This window comes from Ambystoma mexicanum, chromosome 1p, assembly GCF_040938575.1.
Source record: "Ambystoma mexicanum isolate Mex_15411 chromosome 1p, UKY_AmexF1_1, whole genome shotgun sequence".
Classification (NCBI taxonomy): Eukaryota; Metazoa; Chordata; class Amphibia; order Caudata; family Ambystomatidae; genus Ambystoma; species Ambystoma mexicanum.
Window position 1 is genome coordinate 993,129,449 of NC_090921.1, and position 14,937 is coordinate 993,144,385.

General features: G+C 46.0%; 1 protein-coding gene across 7 annotated transcripts in view; it reads right to left on the reverse strand.

Moving 5' to 3' along the window:
- The window catches only part of CNOT1 (CCR4-NOT transcription complex subunit 1), a 2,171,110-nt gene that overhangs the window by 1,539,719 nt on the left and 616,454 nt on the right, over positions 1-14,937 (reverse strand). For all 7 annotated transcript variants that reach the window (XM_069654650.1, XM_069654658.1, XM_069654642.1 and 4 more), the window contains one exon: positions 3,819-3,989. In XM_069654650.1, coding sequence (XP_069510751.1) covers positions 3,819-3,989 — 171 coding nt within the window. The remainder of the gene's footprint in view (positions 1-3,818; positions 3,990-14,937) is intronic.

Here is a 14,937-nt window from a genome sequence, read left to right on the forward strand (position 1 = left end):
ACTATTGGGCACAACTTTTAAATGCAATTGGGTGCACTTCTAAATGCAATTGGCTACACTTCTAAATGCAGCTTCTCTCAGAGGCTATTGGGCACAACTTTAAAATGCAATTGGCACAACTTCTAAATGCAGCTTTTCTCAGAGAGGCTATTGGGCACAACTTCTAAATGCAACTTTTCTCAGAGAGACTATTGGGCACACCTAAATGCAATTGGGTACACTTCTAAATGCAGCTTTTCTCAGAGGCTATTGAGCACAACTTCTAAATGCAGCTTTTCTCAGAGAGACTATTGGGCGCACCTAAATGCAATTGGGTACACTTCTAAATGCAATTGGGCACAACTTCTATATGCAATTGGGCACAACTTCTATATGCAATTGGGCACAACTTCTATATGCAGCTTTTCACTCAGAGGCTTTCCTTAGTTGAGTGGGGCGGTGATTGCCCTGTCCACACTTACTTATTGTTGGCTTCTTGCTTCTCCTGCGGATACCTGCAGATACGATCTGGAGTTGTCACTGAGGGAGTCGTCCTTTGCCTCAGGTCCTTAGCCGATGGGCGGCCGGGCAGAGGGCTGTCCTGGGAGAGCTGGTAATGGGGGAGAAACTTTTGTCTCGACCAAACGGATCGGGGGTGGGCGGGATGGTAGGCGGTGTAGAGGGAGGGATGAGGGAAGGTCGGTGTCGCCAGGAAGAGGAATAAGGGAATACTAGGGGCACGGGGCTCCGGATGGACCCAGGAAGCGGGGCACGAACGAGGGCTGCAGGGACGGAATCAGGGGCTGCAAGTGGGCATATTGGGTTTAGGGAGTCAGGGCAGCCAAAATACTTTCCAAAATCGGAGCTTTGTTAAAATTCACTCACCAGCAGATCTACGAGCGAAAGGAGGGCCTCGCTAGTTGCTCAGATCTATGCACCCAACACACACGGGACAATAGCCCTATCACTGCTCTACTCCAACCATTAACTACCATTTCATTACCTCTTGGGCCCCCCATATTAAACGCTCTTCTCAAATCTAGGTGTCTCTGCATTCACCGGTGTGCTCGCATTTAAGGTGTTTCGCCCTTTACCGAGCCAGCTCAAATTTCTGCATTTACTGTTAGGCCCACATTTTAGACGTTTCTCCCTCTATCAATGTATCCAAAATCGAGGGGATTCTACATTTACTGTTGTGTAGCCAATTTGACGTGCCTCTCTCTATTTAGGTATCTTAGATCTAGGAGTTTGTTTCTACACTTAACACACCCAACCCCAGCTGTACCACCCATACGTGTGATATCTTCAAATTAAGGATTCATCTTGCCCACAAAATTACACTATCCTAAACTGCACAAATCAAAGCCGAACCAGTATGCTTAACGATACCCATCACACGCTACCCTCAAGCCTCCCCCAATGTAAAGCCCATCCGCCCAATCCTCCACCTAGTCTCAGCCCGCCTCACCCTCCAAGAGCCCAAGGTGCATGCCCCACCTCCACCCATGCTCAACCCTCCCTTTCTCCCCCACTCCAGCCTCCACATACATCTCGCTCCGCACAAACCAGACCAACAATGGAGAGCAAGAGTTTAACATTGAGCCCCTGAGCATCCCACCCCTCCCATCTACCGAGTCAAGTCAATCCTCCACGCTACCTCCTCACCTGTACCAGCACCTCTCCCAAACTTGTTCCCTCCACCACCCCCAACTCTCACCTCCCTTCTCTAGGCACAGCAAGGGCAGCCCTGTGTCAGGGTCCCTCACTATTCACTTCTAAGGAGATCTACCAGGGTGTCAAAGACAAGTAGGCCGTCTAAGGTTTGTGCTGGTAAAAGAGGGTGTGTCTTTATTAAAGTTCTGTTTCTGGATGGTGACAGAATCAGTGATTATTCCTTAATTTCCCTTTCAGGAAGCCTTTGTCTCCCCAGGGCAAGATGGAGGCTCTGTTCAGCAGCATTGATTGGCAAAGGCTGGGAATGAAAGTTTGGTTTCCTTTTCAGAATTCTAAACTGCCTTTCATTCTAGTGTCCTTCAGAGCATGTCACAGCTTTTGAAGCTCCAGCAATCTAGATATAAAAAACAACCATAGAACTTTGTTGATTACATTGATAAGAAATTGAGAAGTACCGGAGTAGAAACATCCAGGAAGAAAAGTAACAGAAAGAAAGCTAAGTGTACTCTCTGATGTTAATTGCTTTACAAGAAGAAAAAGAAACTTAGTTTAAAGTGAACTTTAATTCAAGATAAAGATTTTGCAAAGTGTCCAAGTGAGAAGGAACGGATGTTCGTTGCATGAAATCAATATAACAGTAGTAAGAAAGGAGTCTGAATTTCAAGTTATAGTATTAATGCGCAAGATAAACATTACTAATGGAGGCGATCGGTGCAGTCGACATTGACCATCTAACAGTATGCGGCTAACTGTAAAAGTAGTTTCATTTATCTCGTTACGATTCTTCTCGTTTGAAAGCACAAGGAGGCAAGCTGTTGGGTGCTCGAGAAAAGGACCCTGTGCATATACATGTGCGCCTCGTATTTTGCATCCGGTAGGCTGAGGAAAGACAGTAGATTTCCCGGAAAGAAAGCGCAGATTAGTGTGTGCACCGCATTTTTCATCAGGAAGACTGAGGAAGTGAAGCACGGCTATTCAGCGGTAACATAGAATTCCAAAATACAGACCCACCTGCAGCTGTAAATAGTTGATTTTCTTAATAGATCAGAAAATATTCGATTTCAAGCAGCATGAAAACGCACATGTACAAGAGAAGTACGTGGTAAAAAACTAAATTCAGAGTAACACTGAGGCAAGAACCCAAAGAATCATTCAGCTACACATTTAAAGAGTAAGTTCCAAGTTTGGATCAATGAAAGTAGCAAGCGCTATAGGTAAAGACCAAGGAGCAATGAGTGAAAGACTATTTCTAAAAGAAAGAAAAGCACAACATCAGTTTCCTACATTTCAAAGCAAAGCAAGCATAGGCAGCAGGTATAGAAAGGAAGTTAGGAAAATAATAAACAGAACAGTGGAGAACTGGCAGAAAAAAAGAGTAATATTGTTTTGTGATTAACTTCTAGGTAATGCAACTAAATTCCCATCCACGAGAGATCAGGAGACTAGGGCAATAGAAGAATCCTGTGTTAGTTATTTTATCCACTTCCCCTTTCCCCTTGGGTTTGCCAGCTTGATAGCGGACTCGGATTGTTGGGCTGGCAGGCTTAGGGGTTCCGGTGGGCTATCATCACTCCTGCAGGACCTCGAGCTGAACCAGATAACCTTTTGTTATACTTCCTAAGCAATGTCTTGTTATTAGGGTCCCAACTCTTAATACAGGCCTGTACTACACACGTTGGTAGTGTGGCTGAGCAGCCAGGCCTACATTAGGAGGGAGTAATGTGAGCTGTAGAGCAGAACAAAGACATCATTGAATAACCAATAATGCAGGCAAGTAACTTTTCATATACAGCACACAAACTGAAAACACTCCCCAACACTTAAACATTGCTGTTCTTGAGATAATTAGTAATACGAGTTGCAATGAGGCTTCTGAACTTCCCCCCCTGAAGTGCCTTGACACAGCGCTTTGTTTTTTTTAACAGCCACCTGCATATCAGCCTTGTTTAGGCAACTGATGGGTCCAAAACGTCTCCACAGAAAGATCACACCTGCTTCACTGAAATTGCAACCATTGTTTTACAAGTGACTTAATTCAGATTCTAATACAGTTATTAAGTTAAATGCAACCTATGCAAATGTTAAACTTGAATGTATCCTTCCACAAAGAGCTTCATGTGTCTTTAAAAGCTTATATTCCAATCAGCGACTGTCATAGCACCTACCTGGCCCTCTGCATGTTTCCAAGGCCGGTATATCAGATCAACAGGGAACACGTCCATGCCTAAGCCTCTCTGGATACCATAAACTACAATCTGAAGCCCCTTGCTGTCACGCATTAGAAAACCAGTATGGTCAAGTTCATATGTTACTTCTTTGAAGTTTAGGCTGGGATTCTGAAAAGAGAAAACAATGCAATTAACAGCCTTGTAAAAACAACATTTAAAGCAGTGGGTCTACTATAACAGCAAAATGCTAGGTTGGTGGGTCGTCATTAAGAAAATCCCACACAAACGTACCATGAAATCAGAAACTCAGGAGAGGCACGTTACAATATACAAAACATTAGATGTCCTGGACTCACAATGTCCTGTTACTCATTCATAAACATTTAGCAGTTTGGCATTGGTTATAGCTTCACATTTCGTCATCCAGTGTTTGGTAGAAAGCCCATTTTGTTGTACTTCCTGTTGTAGCTCTCAGGATTAATAAAGTTAAAAAAAAAAACAGAAAAGTCAGCAAACCGTAGAACCATAGCGGGCATGTCCAACATGGCTGTGTAAGGGCAGTTTTCCTGAAGTCCAACTACGGGCTTAGTAAAACCATTCAACTGAGACAGTACAAGACTCCACTCTTAGTATAAGGCTGTACCACCAGAGTATATGGTAGCCTAGAGTGCAGTCAGGCTTATCTTAAGAGGGAGAGAGGTGTGTAGCAAAGTACACAACCTGTAATAGATTCAATGGGAACACAAACATCTAGAAGTATTATTGAAAATAAAGGTTTATTATAAAAGTTATTAGGTCAAGTCTTAGGGAAAGTACTGGTCAGAGTCGAACACATTTATAAAAACACACCACTATTAAGATATACAGTGACAACAATCATAGTAAACCAACTTAAAAATATACTTTTCTGAATAGTGGAACACTCATTCAAGGAACAGTAAAAACCTATAACTATTATTCAGGATAACAGTTCTAATAGGTGAATAGAACCTATATACTTTTTAAAGGAGCTACCAGCAACTTTAAAGTATAACCCTAATGCCGGTTTAGCATCTGTAGAAAACAGAACCAGGTAAAGCAAAACCCAAGATTACACTTTATGGATCACTCAATGTTATTGTAGGTAGGTAAAACCTAAGGCAGACGTATTCTTAGCAGGCTATACAGCAAGTTGGGGGAAGCGAGAGTCAGTTGGGAAACTTGCACACCCATTCTCTGAAAGACATTGTTAAGTGAAGCAAACCGCATTACTTTTGGGAAGAGGCAAACAATTCACATTTTAATGAATTAACCTTACATCTACTTTCTGTTAAAATGGCAAAGCAGTTTCTAAGGAAAGTAAGACTATACATGTACTTTTCAGACTGGCAGACATTTTCAGGATGAGTAAAAGTTACTCACCGTAGTGACTAACTTACTCCTAGTCCATACTGCATGGGTGTCCCTCCTGCAGACAGGCAACAACCTTTCACCATAAAAAAATCCCCTTTAAATTTAGAGGCGCGAGGGGGCGTAGCCCTTTGGGCATGCGCTCCCTGACTGCACCAAACCAGCGCCACTCAGTCCCCTTTGACGCGTCAATAATATTACCATTGCCTAATGACACCAGCATAATTCGGAGGGGGGGGGGGGGGGTGGACATATGGAGGAAAGGGGACTATGAGAAGGTTAGTCACTACGGTGAGCAACTTACAATTACTTACGTCCCTGTCCTCTATACTTTTGCAACTGAATGTAGCTCCAGGGTGGCGAGGTGACCCTCCTCAAGCAAACAAGTTCCTTAATACTGCCTGCCCAAATGCTGCATCTGACCTAGAGCCGGCATTTAAACAGTAGTGCTTGCAAAAGGCGGAGGGAATGTCCCACATGGCCGCCCTGCTGATGACCTGCCACAGGACATGTCTCTGAAATGCGACCACTGAGCCCTTGGCCCTGATAGTGTGTCCATGCATGTTTGCCGGAAGTGGCTTGTGCTGCCCCTCATAGGCCTCCTTAATGGCTGCAACCATACACCTTGCCATGTGGGCCTTGGAAGCCCGATATCCTGGCCTTGACCCACCAAAGGTGATAAACAGAGCGTTAGATTTGCAAAAGCTCTAGGTTTGGTCCGGATAGAACTTTAGCGCTCGCCTAACATCTAAACATTGCAGGACCCTCTGAGCATCGTCCTTGGGGTTTGAAAGGAAAGTAGGAAGTACCATCTCCTCAATTAGGTGGAAGGCCGAAACTTTCTTGGGCAAGAACGCAGGGTGCGTTCTGAGGACCACCTTGTCCTTATGAATGGTAGTCTATGGTTCAGAAGCCACCAGAGCTTGGATCTCGCTGACACGCCATGCAGACGTAAGACCCAACAAAAGGACCGTCATGGTGACTAGCCGGATGTCCGCGGACATTGGCTCAAGGGGTTTATGCGCCAACGCACCCAACACTATGGTGAGGTCCCACACAGGGTGTGGCTTCTGGATGGGCAAGTAGAGCCTAGTAAGGCCGGTCAGATGTCTTAACCACCAGAGTGGCGGACAAGAAAACATCCTACTAGTTTCGGTAGGCTCCGATGGCCGCCATATAGGTGCAGCATGTGTCTATCTGCACTCCAAGGTGTGTGAGGTGTGTCGAGAAGGATAGCACATCGTCCAGTGCACAAGTGAGCGGGTCGGCCTCCATAGATTCAACCCAGTGTCAAAACCTAGTCCACTAGCTCTTGTACTGGCTTCTAGTGCCATTGCTCCTAGCACCCTGAATGATGTAGAGGTTAGCCTGCGAGAGGCGCAGATGCTTCAGTGTGACCTGTTCAGGAACCACGCAGCAGGGGCTAACTTCTGAGGGGCCCTGTGGGAGGTACATCGAAGGCTGGTCCGATAGGCTGAGTAGCTCAGAGAACCATGGCCTCGCCGACTACTACTGAACTATCAGAATGATGCTGAGGTGCCGGGATGCTCTTATCTTGCAGATCACCCTGTGCTCCAGTGGAGTTGGAGGGAAGGCATAGGTGTTCGTGCCGTACCACTATCTGTAGTGCATCGCCCGGAGAGCCCGGACCCTGCCAGGATGTGAACAAGGGGAACTTCCTGTTCAAACAGCTGGCAAAGAGGTCCACCTGAGGATGACCCCATCTGTTGAATATCTCCTCAAGGACCCGATTGCTCAACTGCCATTTTTAATAGTCTGCCCCCAGCCTGCTGAGCTTGTCCGCCTTCAGGTGCGACTCCCCCGGGAGGAGTATCGGTGTCAGGTGAATGTGGTTCACCAGGGCCCATTCCCAGATGTTAACCGCCAGGGTGCATAGAGGGGACCTGGTGCCAGCCTGCTTGTTGAGGTAGTAGATGCAGGCGGTGTGGTCTGTCTGAAAGAGGATCATTTTGCCACTGATGAGCGATAGGAAGGCCTTGAGGGCCAGCCAGATGGCATTCAGCTCTAGCCAATTTATATGGGCACCTTATTCCTGTAGGGACCAAACTGGACGCTGTGGTTGTCCAGGGTAACTCCCCAGCCCAAGAACAAATCTGTGGTGATGGTAACCTGCGGTGCTGGTTGTTGGAATGGCTTGCCTATCCTCAGGTTGCCGCCCATTCTCCACCAGACTAGATCCTGGTGTAGGAAGGGAGGAATGTCGACGAGTTCCGCCGGTCAACCCTGCTCCTGATTCCATGAGGCCTCGAAGTGCAGATGTAATCTCATTTTGAGTCTTGTGTAAGGTACTGCCAGAAGACACGCTGCCATGATACCCAAGAGGTGCTGGTACCACCATGCTGAGGTCACCTCTGCTGCTGAGGAAATTACTCGTGGCCCTCTTGATGGCTGCGGTCTTGTCCTCCGAGGTAAAAACTCTCATAGCCCAGATGAGACCCAGCAACGTTAGGCTCTACGTTGGTTCCAGCTGGAATTCCTTGAGATGGAGGGAGAATCCCAAGTCGTGTAGCGTGTTCATGAGAGCAGAAGAGGTATGGTGGACCGCCTACGGGGTTCTTGCCCTGACGAGCCAGTTCAGGCATTTATAGACATGGTGACTTTGGGCCCTGAGAAAGTACTTTTCAGCTGGTTATACTTTTCCAGACAGAATCCTTTACTTATCGAGTCCTTCTCTATTCTATTGAATGAGTTCACTCATGGGCAGATGAGGGACCCTAGTGGTCTAGGAGGCAGCTGTAGGCAGGGCGAGATACGTTTAGGCCAAAGTGTTTGGAAAAAACGTGTGAATGCGTGATTTGACCAAAAAGTTCGGCTAGATCACACATTCGGTACTTTGGCTGCGAGGGTGTACCCTGCACCATTGCTCACTATATTGTGAGTGGGGGTATCCCCCGCAGCTGTCACGCAGTATAGGGGGGAAAAAAGGGAAGGACCCTTCTGCATGCGCTCACGATCACGAAAGGGAAAGGGAAAAGGGGTCACAGGGACAGCGTGTCGGAATGAAAGGTAAGTAGGGGGTGAGGAGTGTGGTTGTGGGCAGGGGTTTAGCCAAGTATGAAATGTTCAGGGGAGAAAAGTCTGAAGGTTATTTATAACAAATAACCTTCAGTCATTTCTCCCACAAACAATTTTTACCTCGGTCATTCAACCCCAAATCATGAGATAGGCTTCTGTTGCAGGCAAAAGTCAGAGTTCCTGTGGAAGACTGTTCAAACAAGTATGTAGTTCACTTTAAAGTTAGTTAGGGTCCAGAGACTTGAGAGGACATTCCAGGAATATTCCAGCAAGGGGCTGGATGAACTGGATGAGAGGACTCCTAATCACAAGCTATACAAAGCTTGGAAAGTCTTAAGGTAACTAACCACCCCAGCCAGCACGGTACCTTAGCACGGAAGAATAGTACCACCAAGAAGACTTCAGGATCTGCAGCCAAAAACCCTGTCATTAAATTCCTTTTTCATATAGGCAGAAAACAAAACATTAAGCACTTTTGCAGCAGGGACCATGAGGAAGACTCTAGGCAAGAGGATCTTGGCAGGGTTTACTCAGCAGAGAAGAGTATGCAACAGGGGATACTTCAGGATCTGCAGGCAAAAACCTGGTCACTGAATTCCTTGTCATGAAGGCTGAAGACACGACACTACAAGAGCTGCTAAACAGGGATCAACAGGGAAGGCTCCAGGCAGGAATTTCTTTGCGGCTGGATGCAGCTCTGTATTTTGTCGCCCTTTTCGGAGCCAGAAGACTGAATATCGCTGATCGGATTTTTGTCATTTACAAGGTCTAGCACTCTGGTGACAGGACTTTTCGAATTTGATTCACATCTCTGGAGGTCCAGAAGGATACCCACAAAGTTTGAGCAAGATTCAGAAGACCGTGCACCGCACAACGGCTCGAGGTCCAAGGATATTGCAGCCCTGCAAGATAGAAGCGCGACATGGGATGGCTCAAAATGTAGTTCTATCCGAGTCTGGTGGATCACAACAGGCTTTGGGTCAGGGTTGTCATCTTCAGGACCCCCAGATCGTTGGAAGGGTAACAGCAGGTTCCAGTTACACAGCAGGCTCTCTGGTCGCTGGATATCATCTCAGCGGGCTTTTCATCATCTTTTCCTTTTTGTATTTGGTTCCAGTGTTCGACTACCTCTTCATCTTCCAGGATCTGGCCTTTGTACGGGAACCCCAGCCAATCAAAGAGGCGTGCAACATTCAAACCTGTGGGGGTGGTAGTCCTTTCAGGACAGAACCTCCCAGTTGGAGCTGGATCCCAGCAAGCTGGACTACAAAGGCCTGAAGAGTGTTCCTCCTTTGCTCCCTGCCGTCCAAGACACTGGAGCCTGGGAGGGCATGTCCAAGGTCTCCCGCCTAAGACAAAACCTGCACAAAGGAATTTCCCGCCATAGAAAGTAGGGAAAGGACAAAACTCAAAAATGGTGAAAAAGGACAAGGGCCATTTAAGCCCACTGAAGTGACTGCTGCTGTCCTGACCCAGTTTTCAAATCGACATGGAAGCTCCAAAGAGCGATTTTCTCCCATGGACTGGTGGGCAGAATCAGTCTCAAGACAACCTGCACTTTGAGCCATCCTCATGTCATTCCGCAAAGCCATGAAACCTACGCTCTAAGTCTGGCGCACCCCATAATCCCCTGCATCGTTTGAAAAACTTCAAAATGTATTTATAAATCGACAATGTATCAATATACAATATGTAAATGCATTTCCCAGCAGTACCTACCTTGTAACTAAGTTCCTCACAAGTAACAGCACCTCGATGCCCAGGGGATGTTTGTGTGCTATACAAATGTAAAAATAGTGTGCAGCGACGTTCCTGGGCTGTAAACCGCCAATACCCTGGGACCTGCGACCATCCTGCAGTGCAACGAACTCCAAAGAATGAATCTTCCAGAAACTTTGGTGGACTATGGTAGGACCTCTAGGATTGCACTCTTCAAAGTCCCCTCACCAGAGTGCAGGACCGAGCAAGCAAGGTGAATCGTTCGGACGAGAGACGCTCCTCACTGGTGTCTCTGAACAGGTGCCAAATCCACAGATACACGATGGAGTGCCAAGAATCCTTCCCTCCCGCAGCTGCTGATGTAAAATCCCATCCAGTATATTTTCCTTCGTCACCACATCCGGAGAAGGGGTCATGTGCTGCTGCATCATTAAGGTCCGTAAGCAAGCTCTTCTTTACTTCCGAGCTACTGTGTGGCTGAAGGTAGTACTTACCTAACGTCTTGTCACTCCTGTGTGGCAAGGGTGGTGATGTGTAGTTGGGAGTGCGCCCATACCTTTCGCTCAGGCCTAACCGTAAAAGCAGTAGTTTTTGCAGGCAGCTGCACGACTTAAGGCCTTTCCTGACCTGGGAGGGAAGGAAGCAGGCCATAGTACAATCTGGCCTAGGAACAAGCAAACATCTTGTGGTATAACTATTTTAAGACACTAGCCACGTTTAGAAGACACACAGTAAATTAAAATGTGCACACCAAAATGTATGCTAAAATTGTAAAAGTAACTGCTGCCAGTAGCTCTTCTCAAGGCACAAAGTAAGAAAAATCCTATGTGTAAGATAAGGTGCTGAGGGGGAGCGTACACAAGTTTCCATGACCAATTCATTAACAGAGTGCACCCCTTGGACTTTGTATGGGGAAATCTGGTATGTGTTGTCTCGGCATTGTGCCATTTGCTGTGTAGCGAAGAGGTAAATTTCTAGAAACCCCCAGTTTGAGAAGACCTGTAGCATGCCTGTGTTTAGTTGCCACTCCTGTTCTGAGGGCAACAAGCACTTCTGCTTAGTACGTCTGCCAGAGAATTAAGTTTCTCTGGAACATGCTGTGCTAGGAGACATGGTTTTAGTGCCCCCGCCAAAAGTTCTGGGCTAGTATGGACCGCCCTTGAGAAAGCGTTCCACTTGTTTACGTAGAACACGGCTGTAGTGCTGTCTGATAGAATAAGGACAGTCTTTTGTACTATTTCTTAGAAAGCTTGAGGTGCTTTGAAAACGGCTAGTCTTTCCAGAAAATTAATATACGTTTCTTGCTTTAGGCTTGTGTCCACACTTGTGTGCAAAGTGTACTCCCCCACCCTGTTCGGGAAGCGTCTGTTGGTTTAGTGGCTTTGATATCTGGTGTTAAAGGTTTCCCTTTTAAAAGGTTTTCTTTGTACCACCACTGCAGCGATTGAACTAGACGTTGCGAAACCACCGCTAGATCGTCCAAAAGACTGCTTGCTTGCAACCATTGTGTCTTAAGCCATTCTTGCACTGGATCCATACACAATCGGGCATGTGGCACTGGGTTAATGCAGGGAGCGATCATTTCTAGCAGGCACATTGCCTTTCGCACAGTTACCCAACGACCACTAAGTGTTGGGGAGAATTCTCATTTCTGTGCCAATTCCCTTTTAGCTTAGAGACACCCCCCCAGCACTTTTGCTCGACTTAAGAACTTTTTAATTTTAACCCTGGAGCGAGAGACCTTTTCCCCCCTCTCGTGTGTTTTGACCCGATTTGGATTGTGTGTTTTCACTGTTTCTGGAGTCCGACAAACTCCATTGGCATGATCGTTACACTGTAAAACACAGCACCTTCAGTGCAGTGGCACAAGGAAGTCTTATATTTCCCAAAGGTTTAAATGCCTTCTCTTGGTGAAATGACTGTTTCCAAGAGCAGTGAAGGGAAATTGACTTTACTTACATTTTGTAACTTTCTAGACCAAGCACACATCATCTTACAATAGGGTGCAGGAGCGATTACTTCGTATCAGTTTTTCATGTAACATTTTTTATGTTACTCTTTCTACATTTAACGGCTGGTGGCCCGAGCTACAGTAAGATCCTCCAGACTCCCATGAAGCAGGACCGTCCAATCCAGAGCCCCCTCAAAGTGCTGGACCCTGGCTGCTCAGTCACACTACCAACTTGTGAAGTGCAGAACTATACCAAAAGGGGGGATAGCTAATACCAAGCATATAAGCGTTGTGTAGTCTCACAGTGTGACTGCATCAATTCTTACCCAACATCCCTTGTCTACATAAACATACAATAGATTTACGTATATTTTTGCATGCAAGAACCCTTTCCAATCCTACATGTATCAATTATACATATACATCCGATACATTTATGTTTGAGTCCATCTTAGACCATAACCCTCCCATTTGGTAAGATGTCTAAAGAGAAAAGATGGTCAACAGCCGTTGAAAGACTAAGTAAAACATTTTTTTTTTAAACAGCTATTACCATACAATGGTAAACTCCTAAAATAGCTAATCCAAATTCTGGTCAAAGAAAGTTTTTGCTGGAAAAATCCAGGTGGTCATGGGTGACCCAAACCCTCACTGCTCCCACTATCTGGGTAGTTGACAACATGCATCCAATATGCGAGAAAACGAGATCAACCGATATGGTAGCCATACACCGTAATTATTTGCATTTAATTCCATTTGACAACTGTCGTGAATCAACCTTATTTAAAGTCACGAAGACTTGCGATGGCCCCTACAATCACGTGGAAGATTCCTTGGCGTCTGGTTCAACGCCGAAAATACGGCGGTTCTGTGTGGACTGCAGCATCCAGCATTCCGTGTTAGTACTTGCGTCAGGCGCTACGGTCACGTGATACGCACGGACCATCATTCACGTCTGTATGCGAGTACTACTTATTCTTGCTGCGCACACGGAACGGTGCTCCTTAACGGAGTTCTACCGCCAGTTTTGTAGTGTCCGTTTTCTGCAATCTTGTTTCTTGAACCTGTTTTGACTCCTTGGCCTGTTATTATGGATTGCCCATTTTGAACTGCCCCTGATTTCTGGTATTCGGCTCCTTCGGATTGATTCCTGTTACCCCTGACCCGGGATACGTTACCTGGACTCCCACTGCCTACCGTTCTGTTACGTCGCTACCCCGGAACTCAGCGCTATCGCTCTGAAACCTGGTCAAGTACCTCCCGCTTGGACCCGCTCCTTACTTTATTTTCCTCTTTCATTTCCATTCCTTTACTCCTTTTATCCTTGTTTATTTTTCCCCCACCTCTATACCTCCATACACAGACTCATTTACCTGCACCCTGGGATGCTCTGCTGAACCACGAGGATTATTTCATTTGGACACTACAGTGACTGTTGTGGACGCTCTCCTGTTTTCTGTGGTCACTCCTTTTCACCAATTACCTGGACGCTCTGCAGTACGACAAGAACTGTTGTCAATCCTTTCCTGTTGGGATTACGGGACTTCTCCTGGACCTTTTTTATTTGGTTCTTCATTCCATTTCCTTCGTTGTGGCCAAGTAGGTTTCGGGTCTTGTTCTTCACAGAGCAGGTAAGAGTGGGGAAAAAGGGGGTGGTGTCGGATACGGTTGGTACTTTTGATCAAAGTAGTAAACAGCGGTTGTTGTTTCCTCTAGCTCTGTTGCTGCTGCTCCTGCCTTTTCACTCAAGCCCCTAGTCTGTTAGGTGCTTTCTCATACTCCTACAGACTGTGCTCGTGAGGAAAGTTTGGCTGCAAATTGCTTCAGGCAAAGAGGGGATTGTGACAAAGATTGTCTGGTTTTGACAACAACCGAGTCCCACTAGCTGGACAACTGATGCATGCATCTAATATGCACAAAGGGCTGCATAGGCACCATTCTCCTTGGTCATCCTATCAAAGTCTTACCTATTAGTTATTCGCTGTAATCAATACTGGTGATGTGGCCGCTGGCTAAGGACAAGGAGACCTGCTCCAAGCATACCCCCACAAATTGGGTATCAATATATCGGCCTATAAAAGAGAAATGCCCTTATTAACCTAAATCCTATTAGTTTCCATATACTTATATTTTTTTTAAGTGAAAGATCCAAAACCCTGGCTATCATTACGGAAAAGTAAATAGTATTGTTACTATTGCTGGTTTTTGTCATTGGATTGTTTCAACAGTCTTTGATCTGGTCCATCCAGTGTCCTTCTGCAAAGAGAAAGTAGACTTTGCATACAGGAATAAACCCTTGAGAAGGTACCCATAAGTAGTCAATGTTTGCTTCCTTTGTATAGCTCACCTATTTCAATATGCTTGTTGGTTCACACGATACTGCATCGTCCCAGTATGTAGGATCGCCGGCGACATCTTGCAAAACATTCTAATAACGTCCCGTGCGTGACATTATGCTGCGTACTGACGTCGTCCATTTATCGATATCACTACGTTTACACTAGCGGCCATAATTAAGGCGGACGGGATCTTCCTCATATCGACTTGAGGATGTTCCAGCATGGTTGGTTGTTCCATAATACTAACGTGGCTTAAAGTGTGAAGTACAGTTTTTAATCTATCCGTATTAACTATACACATCAGTCTATTTCACTGGTACATAATTGGCTATCAGGTCTATCTCACTAGTCAAATCCATAGCAGTATACTCCTAGTTATTCCACTGCTCCAACCTTGTATGTATTGTCCGCCTTCATCTGTATGCCTGAGCTAGGCCTTGATATATACTAGCCATCTGGGCAAACCTGGCTCAAAATGAAGGTATTGCGGCTAGTTGGTTCCCACCAGCATACAGAGGAAGTCGTCCTTGGCCGGTGCAGGACTTCAGCAGTACTTCAGTGGTTCTTGAAGGTGCTGTTGGAGTCGGCTAGTCTTGTGCTTCAGATTCCTTGTTCCAAAAAAATCCTTGCCTTATATGCTGGAACCCATTCATTCAGTCCCATGAGGCAGTCAATCACATGG